The 16,434-nt window shown below is 39.1% G+C and overlaps 1 protein-coding gene across 4 annotated transcripts in view; it reads left to right on the forward strand.

The window, feature by feature from the left end:
* The window catches only part of LOC134536353 (probable ATP-dependent RNA helicase DDX60), a 116,923-nt gene that overhangs the window by 89,624 nt on the left and 10,865 nt on the right, over positions 1-16,434 (forward strand). For all 4 annotated transcript variants that reach the window (XM_063376109.1, XM_063376116.1, XM_063376124.1 and 1 more), the window contains 3 exons: positions 190-295; positions 4,513-4,797; positions 5,157-5,304. In XM_063376109.1, coding sequence (XP_063232179.1) covers positions 190-295; positions 4,513-4,797; positions 5,157-5,304 — 539 coding nt within the window. The remainder of the gene's footprint in view (positions 1-189; positions 296-4,512; positions 4,798-5,156; positions 5,305-16,434) is intronic.

Here is a 16,434-nt window from a genome sequence, read left to right on the forward strand (position 1 = left end):
TGAGCTTTTTTCTGTGTGTTTGTATGTTCATATTTTCTGTCCATTATTGAGGTTTCTTTTGACATACTGTGTAATTACTAATTAGCAATGGCGTATGTTTGAAATAACATCTTGAATCAATCTTCCCCATTGCAGAAACCATTCAAAGAATAGATTGAAGTTATTTAGTGTTTTGTTTGTTCTGTTTAGGGTGCTCACTTTGTTGAACTGCAGTATGGTATATGAAGATAATCCAGAGATGAAGCAGCAAATGAAGTTCTTTTTTGCTTTCTCCACTTTACTGCTAATGCTTCAGGTAAGAATGAAGGAAAAAACTAATCTTAGGATCACAGTTTATGAATTTTGAACTATGAGAATTAATAATTTATATTATCCTTTTATACTATTTTTTTTTCCACTTTCACCTGTTGTATTTTAATATGTACTGTGACTTGACTAAATAATAGTTGCAGTACTGACACCTACTGCCTTGATTGGTATAGGATACTGGAGTGAAGGAGTGGTGGTGGGTGACTGAGGTGGTTGGGATTACTTGAAAAGGGTTCCAACTAGTATGTTAGAAATGAGGAACTGTGCACTAGCCCACTGTGAATACGAGATAGTAATGTTTATCAGGGTCGTTATGTCACCAATGGCATTGCCGGAGGCAGCCAGGAGTGTTGGACCCTGTAACGTAATGATCTTAACTCCCCATCACTTGTTTTCTAATACATTTTATTCTTCAGATTACATATTCATTCTTCCTGCACCATTATTCTGACTCCACCATACTATATACTTGTACCCACTAACCTTATCTCACTCAATATCTGTTAGGTATATGAAGTTTAGGTAATAATGCGTTGGTCACTAAGTACTGGTTGTCTTTTACTACACATGATAGACATCACACAAACGGCAATGTCCACGACATACACACACTAACCGGATACAGGGAAAAAAAAACATGAGTGGGGATACACCACTAGTTAAGTTAAGGTATAAACAATTTACAAACCAACACTTCCCCTTAAATTGTTTGAAAGTAGGTACCAAAAAAAAAAACTTTCAATTCATGACATTAAAAAACAAACACACTCAATATAGGAACAAGCAAACAATTAACAAGCTTTGATAATAAACACAATACATCATTTAAGACCTAACATATATTGATAGACATCATTTAAGACCTAACATATTGAGGAAGTGGTTGTTTTTCCCTGGTTAGGGGCTTTGTCAAGATGTCTGATATGTCATTTGTTGATAAATAATAAACATCAATAGTTTTGTCTTTGACATGCTCCCTAAAAAAAGTCTGATATCTATATGTTTGGATCTTTGGCTGGTTACATTGTTTTTAGCTAGATGTATTGCCCCTTTGTTGTCACAATACACAATGGATGGTTTGTGTTCATGTTCAGGCAGCAGTTCACTGAACAAGAGGGTAGAGGGATGGAGGGAAATAACTATTAAAGTAGAGATTTTGTACAGTTGGAAGAGATTGCAAGGTGTTCATCACCATTTTTGATACAATTTATTGTTTACTTTAATGTTTAATTTTGTAGTATTGATGTCAACCGGGCCTGCGCCCCAGGAGTCTGGTCAGCCTCCGCCTCCTTTCCCCTCGTCCCCGTCCCACTTCCCTCACTGACATTGGTACCATCATCAAACTATGTAGTCGCGTGTTTGGATAGCACGCCACAAACTACCACAAGAGAGCGCTGTAGCGGCAGTGAGACGTCCCCTTAAATTTATAATAGACACAATGTTAATCTTTTATTTCCCTCCCCCACCTCCCCCCCCCATGAATTTGTGTCGCCACTTACGGGCGGGAGGATTTGGTTTTTGTTCAATATATGATTTTATTTGTTTAATATAAAGACGTTGCTGGGGGGACCCGTGAGCCGAAGCTGGCCTTTATTTTAATCTAATAAATTAATAACTGTGTTTAGTAATGGCAGGGCCGTGGGAGAGCGTGCCATGATTACAAAAGGGTTTTTGTATTTGTCCTACTTAAATTTAAAAACACTTAATCATAAGAGCGTAATGGTAATCTGGCCTAGCGGGAAGGCGCCATGATGTTCCGGGAGAGCCCAGCGCTCGGCGAGTTCTCCACCGCCAATGACAGAGGTAAGACGCAGCCACCCGCACTCCGGGGACTTCACCCTTTGTACTCGGATCCGTAGTTCTGCTTTATCTTTAATCAATTATCAATCACTTTCGCGTTATCCTCGGGGCTTGCCTCGGTCGAGGGACTGTTTTATTAAATCTTTCTCAGCTCTTAACAAGACTCTTTAAACACATACTACGTAATTGCTTTGCGCGGCCACGTGCGTGGGTCTCACGACCCTAAAACGATTGAGTGCCTTGGGCCTTTGAACTGTACCATCTCGAAGCTGTGTATGGGAGCGCGCGTATACATTAAATACCTTAAGTATGAAACTACCTTTTCTTTTACTGACCACGTGGCAACCTATCCATTGTGAGCAGGCGTGTGGGACGCCTTGACAGCCCACAATTCATTAATATAGTATAAGCGTGCCCGACGCTGAGAGCGGGCCAGGTCTGAGCGAATTACGTGTAGCAACTGAGGGTCGAATCTTGCCTCACACGGACGACGTCACGGGTCTCAGCCGGGTCCATGTGTCCTTCCACGTGGTGGCATCCACTATCTCTCATCACCATAAAGACCCTCTGAAAACCCTAATCACGACAGTATGTATTTGTGAATTATTAAATTTTTTAAATTAAAACATCTTTGCAGCAGTAGCAGCACATACTTACATGTACTTTTGCTTAGTTTTGCATACTCTGTATTATTTTCCATACTTTTGAATATGTTCTGAACTCTCATCTGGTGTTAATATTAAAATTTTTAAAATATGTATAGACATTTCATATTTTAGCTATCATAAAGCCATTATTTCATTGACATTGACAATAGTGATTAAAGGTCTATTTTCAATGCATAAATAAATGTGTTAAGTATTTATGAAACCTACAAATTTTCTATCCCTCTATCTGTGAAATTTCCCTTCTAAATGTGTGGCTGTCATGCACCCATGGTTTTTAATACTAAAGCCATCTTGTAGTTGGTTATGAAAATTCTAAGACGTAATTTACAGGATAGTGATTTTCTGTGCCTAAAGTCACGACTGCAAATGTGTGTCTTGGACAAGTTTAGATTTATTGCTTGTGGTAAAGTTAAGCATCAGCTACAGTGATGTACAAGCATTTAATTTGGCCAAAAGTGGCTAGCATAAGGGAAAAAAAGACAATGTGTACTGGGAATTGTTAGGGAATATTAAATTTCTGAAAAAATAAGAAAATTATTTATTAGGTACGAGAGTTTAAATGAAGTAGTGGGACAAATGCTTATCCTTTATCGCTAACCTATTAACTGTGTCATACATATTACATTTTGGGTTCAATCTTTGTTGCAGTGCTGAGCCAAGTTGTATATTTGGCATTTGAGACTAATTCCAACTGTGATATTGCCACAGAGTGAGATGTATCAACAATAAATTTGTGCATATGTTTCAGGATTTTTTTGTTACTGTGTAAAAGGTTTTATCATAAATATGAGTATGACTAACTCATTAGGTTGATTGAAGCAGGAAAGATTCACAGTTGCACTGCCTGCCTGGCGGAACTGAGAGGTCCTGAATGAGTGGTGAACAAAATGCCCCTTCTAGGGTTCGGTGCCCGGGCGAAACCATCTTGTTCAGAGACCATGCCCAGCAACCTACGCTATTGACAGCACTTTGGGGCAACTGTTGCAGGCAGATGACCGAGGAAGCCTTAGTGTTGACCTGGTTCCACTTATTTCAAACCTCGAGGAGAATGCCCATGTCTTGCAGTTTTGTAGCGCTAAACTGGTTTGAGATCTGTCGCCATATGCTTTTGGGACAGTCCACTGCATTGCAGTAATTTGTGACACATCTTGCAAGTAGTTCACTCCTTGGCTACTGAACTAGCCGAGCTCCTCATGTGTCTCGCAATTATGGCAGTGTTTTAGGTAGTAGCCCAAAAATTGTTACTGGTTGTTTTCTACAGAAAAATTGCATGTTTTTATCAGTGAAGAATTATGAAGATCTGGAGAAGTCAGGGAAAAGTCGGTAAATTCTTTTGGTGGGTTTTGCCGGAGTTCCTGTTTTCAGTTTGGGGTATTTTACAGTGGAAGGTTCTTAATCCGGCACATTTTAATTACGGCCATTCCATATTAACGCTTTTGCTGAATTATCGACCGACAACATAGTTTTAACGAGAGTACCGAAGATAAAAATGTAAAATGTAATCAGCTGTTAAACAGGGAACACTGCACTGAAATGAAAACCGACAGTAACGAATGCCGGCAGCACAGTGATGCAACTTGGAGGCCAAGGCAACAGCCAGACTCTACCCGAGAAACTCTAAACATGAATGGCTTGATTGATTGGTGTCCAATTACAGACTGTGTTGTACCATGAAATGCCTAACACGACATTTAGACACTGGTTGGCATCTCTGATTCAAGGAACGTTCTTGCAGGGTTTCGTGGATAGGCTCGGGAGCCCGCAGATGCTGTCCAGCATCGTGACGCACCTGCACTACCACGAGCCCGGGAACCTGGCGTTTGTGTTCCTGTTCCGGACGGGAGTCCTGCGTAAGCTGTGCGGCGAGAGCAAGGGTGCAATCTCCAAGCAGACCCAGTTGGATCTGGTGCTGGTCCTCAGCTACCTGTTTGCCCACATGCCGCTGCACAGCAACATGGAGAAGGCAAAGTTCAGGAATTCAGTCGTGAGGTTGCCCAAACTTCCGGCATATGTAAAGGAAGTAAGTTTTACATTTAACACCGTAATTCTCGTAGTCAAATTACAGGAAAGGTCATACAGTTTTATTTCACATGTTCACTATTTCAACCAGTGAAGTGTTGTGTAAACATAGTAGGTCTATTCAATCATGTGAAATATTCAAAATGTATTGTAGTTGACATAAAAACTTAAGCACTTTAACTAGTAAAAAATAATTTAGGTGCATTTACAAATAAAAGTGCAAAATTTGTAAACTTAAAAGATGAATTTCTTAACAGGATGCTTAAAAATGTTTCGTTGTATTTATTAATTTTATCTGTTTTCATTGACTGCGTGGAGTATTTTCTTTTCTTTTTGCAAATTATTTGTTTTGTTTTGCAGTGCCTGCAAGAATATAATAAGCAAGTTAAGTTTGTATTCAGACAGTACTTTCAAAGTGTTTCCCGCTACTGTGAAGAAACTATGGGATCAGATAATAAGTTGCCTCTGTCTGGTATAGACTTCTCGTCTCCTGTTGCAGAACTCACGGGTGAGTTGTAAAAAAAATGCAGTATTCAGACTATAATACATTATAAAATTTTGTTTTCACATTAACTTGGGTTTGAAAAGCAATTTCTATTTTTTCAGGTATTCACTGTTTTAAAAACTTTTTTGGGGACAGTTTAATTTAATTATTTATAATTTTGTTTTAAATGGTTAAAGTGTGGTTTTGATCCATAGAAGTGGCAGAAATTTACAATGCAGCAATGTAATAGGTAGATGGGAAAAAATGGTGTAATGATTTTTACGTGAATTTTCGCGAAACTATGCGAATATTGTGGTAAACAACAACAAAACACGAAAAATGGCCTTTCTCGTGAAAAACTACGAAAATTGGTTATGTACATTACCTTGGTAGATCATTTCGCGAGGGAACAAATTAAAAAAAAACTACGTCAGCCGACAAACGATGTATGCAAACTTGCCAATAATTTATGTTAAGTAAATAATACAACGTTGGGCATACTAAGAACATAAAAATATTTTGTTTCGGCAATTGAAATTTGAATACGGCGGCCATCATGGCTTCAGTAAAGATTATGGCCAGAGAAGCGGTATATAGCCAGACATCTTGACAATTGTGTTGCTAGCAATGCTCCAGTGAGAACGTGTTCTAAACTACCAAAAACGTTACGTAAATAACGAGATTGAATTTTTTAAAAACAGAGACCCAAGTTAAATAAAATTAATTAAAATTTTTAAATCGCAGTGGAACGTTTGATTCCAAATACACGGATATTGGAATATTAACCATACATTTGCGCAGTTGTAACACATTTCGATATATCAATTTAGTGATCAATCCACTATTTACTGCACGGAATAAAATTGATACGTCAAATTCGTGTTTACGTTCATAAACAATTATTTTTGGTGCTTATAGTGTATTCTGTGTTGTATCTGTGGAGGTTGTATCATTGTTTTGTTTCCTGGATCGTTGTGCATTGTGTTTTTTTCTTTACAGCGATGCCAAAAATTAAAGCCACCCCCGAGTCGCGTGCAGCAGAATTCAAATCTAAAGGGTTGTATACCTCAAACAAAATTTTGTTTTGCAAATGGTGTAATTGTAGAGTGGACTATGAAAGATGTGACACTGTTGTCAAACATGTGCATGGCAAACATCACATTAAAGTAAGTTTAGGTAGTCCCGGTACCAGCAACAAACGCCAATCCCAGAAAACAAACAGCTTCAGAAGGATATGAACAACATACCTTTTATCAAACAACTTGCCTTGCAAACCTTTTTAGAAGGTTTTCATGCCATGAGAAACACAATCGTAGAAGATCTAGGAAGGCCAGATTGTTCTGAAGTAGACATGGTGAATCTGCTGTGCTCATTGAAGGCTGACCATAGTGATTTTGCTTCAGGATGTTTGAAGGCTATGGTTGCCTACCAGTAATGTGGACAGTGAGAGATCTCCTAATACTCACTTGTAGTGAGCGACAGGCGCCGCAATCTTCTGCCAGCAAATGCAGAAATCTCGACAATGGTTAATTTTAATTAATGGTCAATGACTCAATGAGTGAAGTGCAGAACAGTTATATGGATCATATAGGAGTTCTACGATTTTAGTTAATGTATATTATTTTGTTCATTTCGGAGGTTATCGTTATTGTCAATAATAATTATTATAGTTTATGCTTAATGCATAAAGGTATTTCATTGAAAAATAGATAATTTTTGAATTTAATTGACTACAAAAATTAATGATGGGAAATATTTAAGTTTTAAAGGCTTTTTTGCGAGTAACCTAGTCATGAATGGGCTTTTTTTTATAAAACCACAAAACACCGAAATCCTAATTTTTTAAAACGAAATTAAAAATATAAAACCATATTTTCCTGTCCCTAGTAATAGGTCATGTGCACATTCATTTCTGACTACCATTACTGTATCAATATAACATCTATAGAGTTTTGAGGTTGTAAAACTGGTTTAAAAATATTTGTGACCAATTGTATTCATATAAATAAAGTTTTGATGAAACGAAAAAGGCCAAAACACTATTCTTGTGCCTAACTCTTGTAGTGTTGCAGAACCCTGCCTTCCCCAGCTTTTCAGAGTATTTTTATGTTATTTTATTATTAGGTAAGACAATTGATCAAATTATATTATGGTACAAGATTATAGGGACCTAGTTTTTATGTGTGTATTTTATCATTCTGAGGGCGTACCGGTGTTAAGGTTCGAATTACTGGTGGAATTAGTGGGCGCCACCACGTGAGTGGGCACGTGGACCCGGCTCGATACTCTTACTCAGGGCGTTATTGTTGTAAATTTCAATAAATGATGTAGCCAACCTTTTGCTTTTAACTCTATCTCTATTTACTAGTATCACACAGTGCACACAGAGCCGACATCACTGCAACGATAACATTTGTACACATACAAAAAAACAAGATGGCACCTAAACAAAGGAAGTCAAATCAAAGTCTATGTAGCAAATACAAATAAAACATTATTACTTTCGTGACTTATGTGTCTCACAAAACATATCCAACACTTCCCCTTGAGACACTTAAGGTTAGAGAAACTAAGATTTCCTTCAGCACAGTTTGTGTTCGTTGAATAAAACCTTCGGTGTGAACTTACAAAAAAAAACCATCAAACACTATTTGACTTAACTTCAGAACATATCCCAGTTCACGTCATTCATAACTCCTAGTTAAATTTCAAAATTTAACAATCATGACAGACACTCAAGGAACACGTGCAAGATTCAGTTTTTCACACAGGTACTTGATGCGCGCACCGTTCACTGCCTTGGTGAACAAATCAGCAGGGTTCTCCCTGCCAGTGATGTGCTTAACCTGTATCTTCCCCTTTTCTGTCATGTCCCTCACAAAATGATATTTGATATCTATATGTTTCGTCCTTTCAGACACTTCCCATGTCTTACACATGGCTATGGCCGTCTCGTTGTCAGAGAGGATCACGGAAGGGCTGGGCGCAGAGCCATCTTGCCCCAATTCAGACATGAACTGTGATAACCATCTTGCTTCCTTTGTTGCTTCATAGATTGCATAATATTCCGCAACTGCAGTGGAATCAGCAACACAGGTCTGTTTTCTCGAAACCCAGATAACAGGACCTCCCGCTAAGGTTGCCACAACTCCTGTTATAGACTTTCTGTCACGCCTATCATTGGCTAGGTCTGCATCACAGTAGAATATGGCAGCGCCATTTTGTTTGGTAAATTTCAACCTCCAGTCTTTGGTTTGTCTCAGGTATCTGAGCACATGTACAATATCTTGCCAGTCCCGAAGGGTTGGGGTCTCACATTTTTGACTAGACCTGCACACTGCAAAGCTAATGTCCGGTCTTGTTGTTTGCGACAAATGTAGTAGGCTCCCAATCGCTTTGCGGTATAAGTGCTTGTCAAAAGCTTTGTTTCCAGCATCTGTTCCATCATCACGGTTGATCTCTATGGGGAACGCTTTTCCTCTTGCATTTGTCATTTGAAAAGTACGCAGCAGTTGCTCGATGTAGTGAGACTGATCCAGTAATACAGAGTCACCTGTGGAAATGATGTTCACTGAAAGAAAATTAGTCATCTCCCCCATGGCTCTCACTTCGATAGTCCCAGACAGCTTCTTTTTCATATACTCCACTTTCTCACGCGTCCCGAATATGCCTAGGTCATCAACGTAGACAAATACCACTAGTTCCTTGTGGTCATCTATATATACGCAAGGGTCTTTCTTCAACCTTCTCAAATCCCAGCCAGTTAGGATACCGTCAAGGGTGTCATGCCACTCCTTACCACTCTGTTTCAGGCCGTAAATACTTTTTAGCAGTTTACAGACCTTGTCACTCCCTTTTTGGTACATCGGCGGTTGCTCCATGTAGATTTCCTCGGTGAGGACCCCGTTCAGATATGCAGCCAAGACGTCCAGGTATTCCCTGACCCAGCCCAACTTCACTGACAAAGCTAGGAGGACACGAACTGTCTTTTTCTTCACCACTGGAGAGTAAGTTTCAGTAAAATCTATCCCCGGTATTTGGGAAAACCCACGTGCTACCAGTCTTGCTCTATACCGTACGGAGCTTCCATCCGAGCTCTCCTTTAATTTCAAGACCCACTTGCACCCTAAAACATTTTTTCCTTTGGGCCTGTCAACAATTTCATAAGTGTTTTTGCTTGTCAAATTTTAAATTTATTCATCCATCGCTCTTTTCTGCGACACCGTTTTGTTGCGGTGACTCAGCAACGGTTTTCCTGTGCACTATCCCACATTTTTTGAGATGCGCCTCGAATTCCTTGTTGCAATACTCTCCTCCTCCATCTGTCTGAAGTCCCTTTATCCGGATATCATGCTGCAGTTCAACTTCATTTTGGTATTCCTTGAATGCAGCAAACACATCACTCTTCTTCACCAAGAATTTCACAGTAAGGTACCTAGAGTAGTCATCTATGAAGGTTAGTAAATATAGAGCCTTTCCCAAGGACATAGGCAGTTTTCCCATTAAGTCAGAGTGTATTAGCTCCAGTGGTCCTTTAGATTTCCTTTCGCTCATTTGGGGAAAGCCAATTTTTGTCATTTTTCCTTTTATGCAAGTGTCGCAAGCATTAAGCATCTTCCCCTCAATCTCCAGTTCAGGTATTTTTCTGATACTTTCTTCATTTAGGTGGCCAAGCCTTTGGTGCCACACCATTACACTCTTCAACGCTGTAGCATCCCTAATTTCACCGTCATGGTTTGGCATATTTACTACATTTGCGATACTGTCCAATTTCTTTTCAGAGTGTAGGACATATAAGCCATTTGAGACTGGAGCCTTGAAAAACATTTCGTCATGATCGTAAGCTATGGCTTCTCTGACATTCATTTCCAGACGAATACCCTTTTTTGCCATCTTGCTTACCGAGAGCAGATTGAAGTTAAATTCTGGCACGTACAGTACATCCGATACAGTGAGAGTCCACCCCCCACATTCATCAGTGATTTTTATCTCTACCATACCACATCCACTGACCTTCGCTGTACCTTTACCCATCGTTATTTCCCCTTTGCAGTCTTTCATGTTGAGGAACAGTTCCCTTTGATTTGATATGTGGTCAGTTGCAGCGGAATCTACAACCCAGTCCACAGTGTTTTTCATGGGTGAAACCAAGCCACAAGCACTCACTAATGCCTTGTGTTTTAGCTTCCTATCCTGTTCTTTGCCAGTTGTGTTGTTATAAGGCTTTGACTGGTCATCCTCATTGCAGTCACTTGCCCAATGTCCATTATTTCTGCATCTGTAGCACTTCACTTTGTCACAAGTATTAGCCATGTGACCCCACTCGTTACACCTGTAGCACTTTCTATCAGTGGGGGTACCAAATAACCTATCACTTCCTTGAGTATTTCTTTCAACATACCTGTTCTTCCAATACTCCGTTCCTTCATTTCCTTGTCTTCCTCTTCCACGCCCTCTGAACGCTTGAGCACCTCTTAGATGACCATCACCTTTTGCTGCAAGTGCTGAAACTTCATTTTCTTCCCGATCTTCATTACCTTCTTCTAAAAGTCCTGCTTTTACCAACCTGATCGATAGGTTAGGTTCCTTTCCCAACTCTTCCACCAGTCCGCCATATTTATCCCACTGGAGTCCAAGGAGGATGATACCCGCAATCTGTTTGTCCGTGTACACCCAACCAGCCGATTTCACTTTCTGGTATTGTGTTTGTACACGAGCTACATATTCATGCAGTTCCTCCCCTTCACCTTTAGAGATCAAAAACATAGCTTTTAGTGATCTCAATCCCTGCAAAAAACTAACCTTCGTATGTATGTCCGCCAGTATTTCCCACGCTTCTTTCGCGAGTACACATTCCGCAATATCGTTAAGATATGAATCGGACACGTTTTTGTACATAAATGCCAAAGCCTTCCTGTTAACCCTTTCTTGATCCGCATTCATTGGTGGCACAAATCCTTGTTCTATAGCATTCCAACAGTTAATTTGTATAAGTTCGGCCTTTGCCCGTAACTTCCATGCAAAGTAATTTTTGGAATCCAGCCGCGGGATGTTGCTTCTATATTCTGTATTTTCGTGCAAAGCCATCTTGAACCACAGTTTGCCACGTGCGCCGATCGGCAACTTTACCGTCACAATCTCATCACTCGCAAAAAACGTCCTGGGCCCATAACCTGTTGTAAATTTCAATAAATGATGTAGCCAACCTTTTGCTTTTAACTCTATCTCTATTTACTAGTATCACACAGTGCACACAGAGCCGACATGGCTGCAACGATAACAACATTTGTACACATACAAAAAAACAAGATGGCACCTAAACAAAGGAAGTCAAATCAAAGTCTATGTAGCAAATACAAAAAAAAACATTATTACTTTCGTGACTTATGTGTCTCACAAAACATATCCAACAGTTATGTGGCCCGTGTGCGGTGAGATATTAGCCCTCCTGATTTTTAAAGCAACACCTGTCCCTAACCGAGCCCACTCTCAAGTGTCGGGCACGCTTCTAATTAACCGCAGTGGGCTCTTAGGGCGTCCCACACGCCGCTGACTGGTTAAGGACCCACGTGCCCCCCCCCCCCCCCCCCCCCCCACCGAACACAAAGACACGTGACTCAATTAAATTGTTTTTTTTTTACTCACGTTACACGCCCTTATACAATCCTTCCTTGTTACTGTTAGAAAACGCCTGAGGCACGAATCGAATTATGTGAGGAGGCGAACCACGCACGTGGTCGCGTCAAGTCGTTACTTATAACACGGGTGATTAAAAACTCCGGAGAGTATAAGAATTATTAATTAAACAGTCTCTCCGACCGAGAGAGGCCCCGAGGATAGAATGAAAACGATTTGAATAAATTACTTAACAGAACTACTTCTCGGTGAAACGACGGATGTCCTTGGGGTGTCTGCAGAGACATCCGCTCTTGGCCGGCTGAAGGAGACTGGGCTGAGACAAGGGCTTGCGGCAGGCAACATGGCGCCCTTTGCGCCGAACACAATTACCGTTAACATCTTAGCTATTGGGTGCCCCGGATTATTATTGAAAATAACATGAACTCTTTATAAAAATTAGCACATCACACCCATGACTAGACCGTCTGTAATTATTACTTATATGGTAGAAAATAGTTTAAATCAAGTTACATGCTAGTTCCTCCGTCGGCCGCTAGGGAGCGTCCTTGTCCGTGCTTGCACGTATTTTATTACAGAAACCATCATAAATTAATGAAACAAAATGCACTCACATACATAATCGTCGTGACACTATTTTGGGGCGAAAAGGTTACAATAATTATAATTACATATAGGGGTGTGGCGCACTGCAGCTAAGTGCCCTCTTGCCGGGCTACCAACACACGCACACACGCACGCACAAGCGGGAGGTTTGAACAGAGATGGGGGTGTTTGGGCGGTGACATATCGAGCTCAAGGGGGCCGCAGGCCCGGACGACGTCAATTCTTATAGATCAATCCCTCACTTAGCACTTCAAATTGCACAAATTTATTTACTGTGATGTTGATTTTACTGCTACAATCTTGACAAGCACATCTTTTCAGTTAGCACGAAATTGCCACAGGCAAAAATAAGTTGGGCATGATGCCACGAAGTCTGCTTCAACTAGGTAAACAACAGATGTACTGTAGCATACAGTTAGCTATACGAGGGGGGGAAGAGATGCGCGCTATTGACTGTTGTAAAGACATCATCTATGTCAAGTTTAGTTGCAGCTATAGAGCGTAAAGGACCAAATGTTTTTACATCCGCACGTATGCTGCTGGGCCATACCGTTGTCACCTGGCCACACACTAGCCACACACTAGCCAGTGGCAGGAAACTCATACGCACAGACGTCTGCCCATTTGCCTGCCGGTAACTGTACGTGTGAAAGCACCTGTAGTTGGAATCCTGGCTTCCAAGCGATAGTGTAATGCATTGTGTTCAAGTATTTGAGACAAAACTAGAAGTATTACGGCGTGCAGAATGTCATGTCGGAATGTCATGAAGGCCACACTTATATTGGTTGCACTTTAGTTTTAAGCAAGTAAACTGTGCGCACACTTGTACAAAATAAGGACTCTTATCAAATGTTTATGTAAATCTGATGTTGTTGGTTGTATTAGCGGGAATATATTTGACATACCAGAACAGAAATGAACAATTGATTCACATGGAAAAGTTGTTAAATGAATTTGGCAATGAAAAAAAAAATCATGGGCTTGACAGGATTGGTGTGAACAAAGCGGCGATACACAAATAAGTACTTTTAATTTTTGACAGTAATATTGGTTTCACTGCCAGTAAAGGATGATTTGGAAAGTTCATGAAAAGGCCTTTTATCAATGTTTTTACTATTTCTCCCTTTGTGTACTAGATTATTATTTGTGTAGATGCATTTTTTTTGGTATTTTATTAATTTTGAATATGTTTTTATGCTGGTATTTTACGTTTGGATTTATTTGAAAGCTATAAGTACTTTTATGGGATATTGTGCATTGTGTTGGTAAAGGGAAGGACTAGAGACAGATGTGCGACTCCTCAGCGGTGCCAATTTTTTATAATTTTATTTTTTATTTGTGTCCCGAGGCTTTCTGGTGTGTTCTGTGTGTAATTCTTATGATGGGAAGATCAGCAGATGTTCTTTCTCATGGGAGAAGGTAAAATTATCATGTTGCATCAGCCAGTTAGAAAAGACTTTGAAATTTTTAATGATTTATTTATTGCAGGAAAAGCCTCATTGTGAGGGTTAAGATATTGGTTTACTTTGAGTCTTTGTGAGAGCTGTGTTGTGATTGATTGTTGAGGTCATGTGATGCCTTGTGCCCTGTGTGGTGGCAGGTGATCATGTAGCTCTTTATCTTTGGTCATTGTACAAATACTGTGCAGAGAGGATGTGCCTCATAAATAACATATGAGAGCCTAGGGCAGATAATTTCACATCTGGGTGTCAGGGCTGGGCCGCAGTACAAGTTTTAACCTGTTTCCATATTTCGTGAAAGCACAGAATTATGAGTACAGATCGGCAGAAGTTAATGAGTGGTTTTTCATAAGGAGCTATCTTGCGTAAAGAACATGTAACTTTTTTTGTCAGGAGAAGAACAAAAAGTCTAAATTCATTATAATTCTTTTATTTGATAATTATTGTGAACAGTTTCAAGTCATTCAGTAGTCGGGGACATAACTTTACACCCAACTAACTGCAACTTAAGATCTGTTTTTTCAAGTGTTCATGTATGTGCAATTCAGGCCATAAGCTAGCCGGTGAAGTCTGGGTTGGCACACTTTTTTGGAACGTAACTGATGCAAGCTTTCTTGTAACCTTTATTTATATTTATATGAAACTTCACAAATGCATGTAGCAAAACATCAGCTAAAGCATAGTGCTTTTTAACTACTCGACTTGAGTTAGAAACGTCTATCACTGTTTTAAAGCTATGCAACTCTCTCCATAGTGGTAGAATTACAAGAAATGTCTCTCTGTAAATCCTTTATTACTAGTAATATATGTTATCGATTTTCTTTTGAATTTACAACTTAATATATTTCCTATAAATTCTGATAGTTTTCATACACACACGTGCAGTAAATGGCAGTCGTTGATTATTCAACTGCACGTTAATTAGCTAACTGCATATGATATTACATATAAGATATTTCGTGAATACTGAAGTACTAAATTATGACTATCTGTGCAAAGCGGCTTATTATTGACGTGACGTCTAATAAATCGATGAACGCCGGCTGCACGCATGAAAAAGTGTCCCACTACGGATGTCACACTACGGATGTGTCCTGTTTGCTCATTGTACGCATGCGTGGCATCTCTTCCACTCAATTGGAACAACTATCGATTTGACTTTTCAATCATATTTTCGTCGTTTGAATTATTAATATTATGTAATTTAACGATCGTCCACCGATTTTCAGCACAATCGGTACAGTTATTTAAAAGTAATGTTGAATACTCAAATACGTTTTGAACCAACTATGGTGTTTTACAGTTACACATAATAATTCAAATTACACCCGGGATATTTTGCACAATGTTTTAAAAAAATATTGTAACACATTATAAATAAGTTTGGTGTATTTGGGATGCATATTTGTTATAAAATCGTGTTATAAAAATGAAATAATATTTTTCCCCTACCGTGAACAAAATGTTTATAAATATGTATATACCATCTGAAACTGAGTTTTCAAGTATGGCCTTGTGGCCGTTCGGTTAAAATTGCTAACTTCCAATCCAAAGGGTGTCAGTTCGAATCCCAGAAACTGCAAAATTTTATTTTTGTACTTGTAAAAATAAATACGGCGCCACAACATTTCAAAAGCAATAAATATATTTGAATTAATAAATGCAAATAAAAGTAAATTTATTAATTAAATTGTACATTTCATTTCACTCCTTTGTATCCATACAAAATAGTGATAATTCAATAAAAATGATTAAATTTTATTCATAAAAGTATGCAGAGGTAGATTTTATCATACAAAAGATAGAAAAATTAAAAAAAAATTCTTCCTTAAAAAATATAATATTTTTAATGCCTAAATGGTTTGGTTGCAAAAACCTATTACGGCTCAGTCTCAAGTCGAATATATTTCCTTTTCTTCTGGATCAATCATTTCATCAATGTTTTGTTATGACGTTGTCACGTTAAACTATCGTCCGTAAACCGACTTTACAGACAACCAATTTTTTTTTAAAATTGAACTTTAAATCTACCAGAAAGGCAACCAATATGAGACTCAGTTTTGGCAGTTATCATATTTCTAACAGCTAAGGAAATCTGTGTCAGTATGTAGATTTGGCACACAAAAACTACTCGGCAGGAACATTCTTCCTTCAACTCTGGACCTCCGGATGATATTTGTAGACACAGGAACGACCAAGGTAACTAAGGAAGCACTAAAACTACAGTAGTAGATGCTGGAACAAGGCGCATGTATCAGCGACCCATAAGGTCCTAAAAGTTTACAAATGTGAACGAACCATCTCACCAAGGATGAGACATCATATTTCAAGATAGATGTCGTTAATCTTGAAGCACTATTGGTACAATAGCGACTGACATGGTAGTAAGTACTTTCGGCGTTGTACGACCTATATTCTGACGAATGAATGGTCAGAATTCCTATCTCAGATT

The sequence above is a fragment of the Bacillus rossius genome, chromosome 1 (assembly GCF_032445375.1).
Source record: "Bacillus rossius redtenbacheri isolate Brsri chromosome 1, Brsri_v3, whole genome shotgun sequence".
In the NCBI taxonomy this organism is placed as follows: Eukaryota; Metazoa; Arthropoda; class Insecta; order Phasmatodea; family Bacillidae; genus Bacillus; species Bacillus rossius.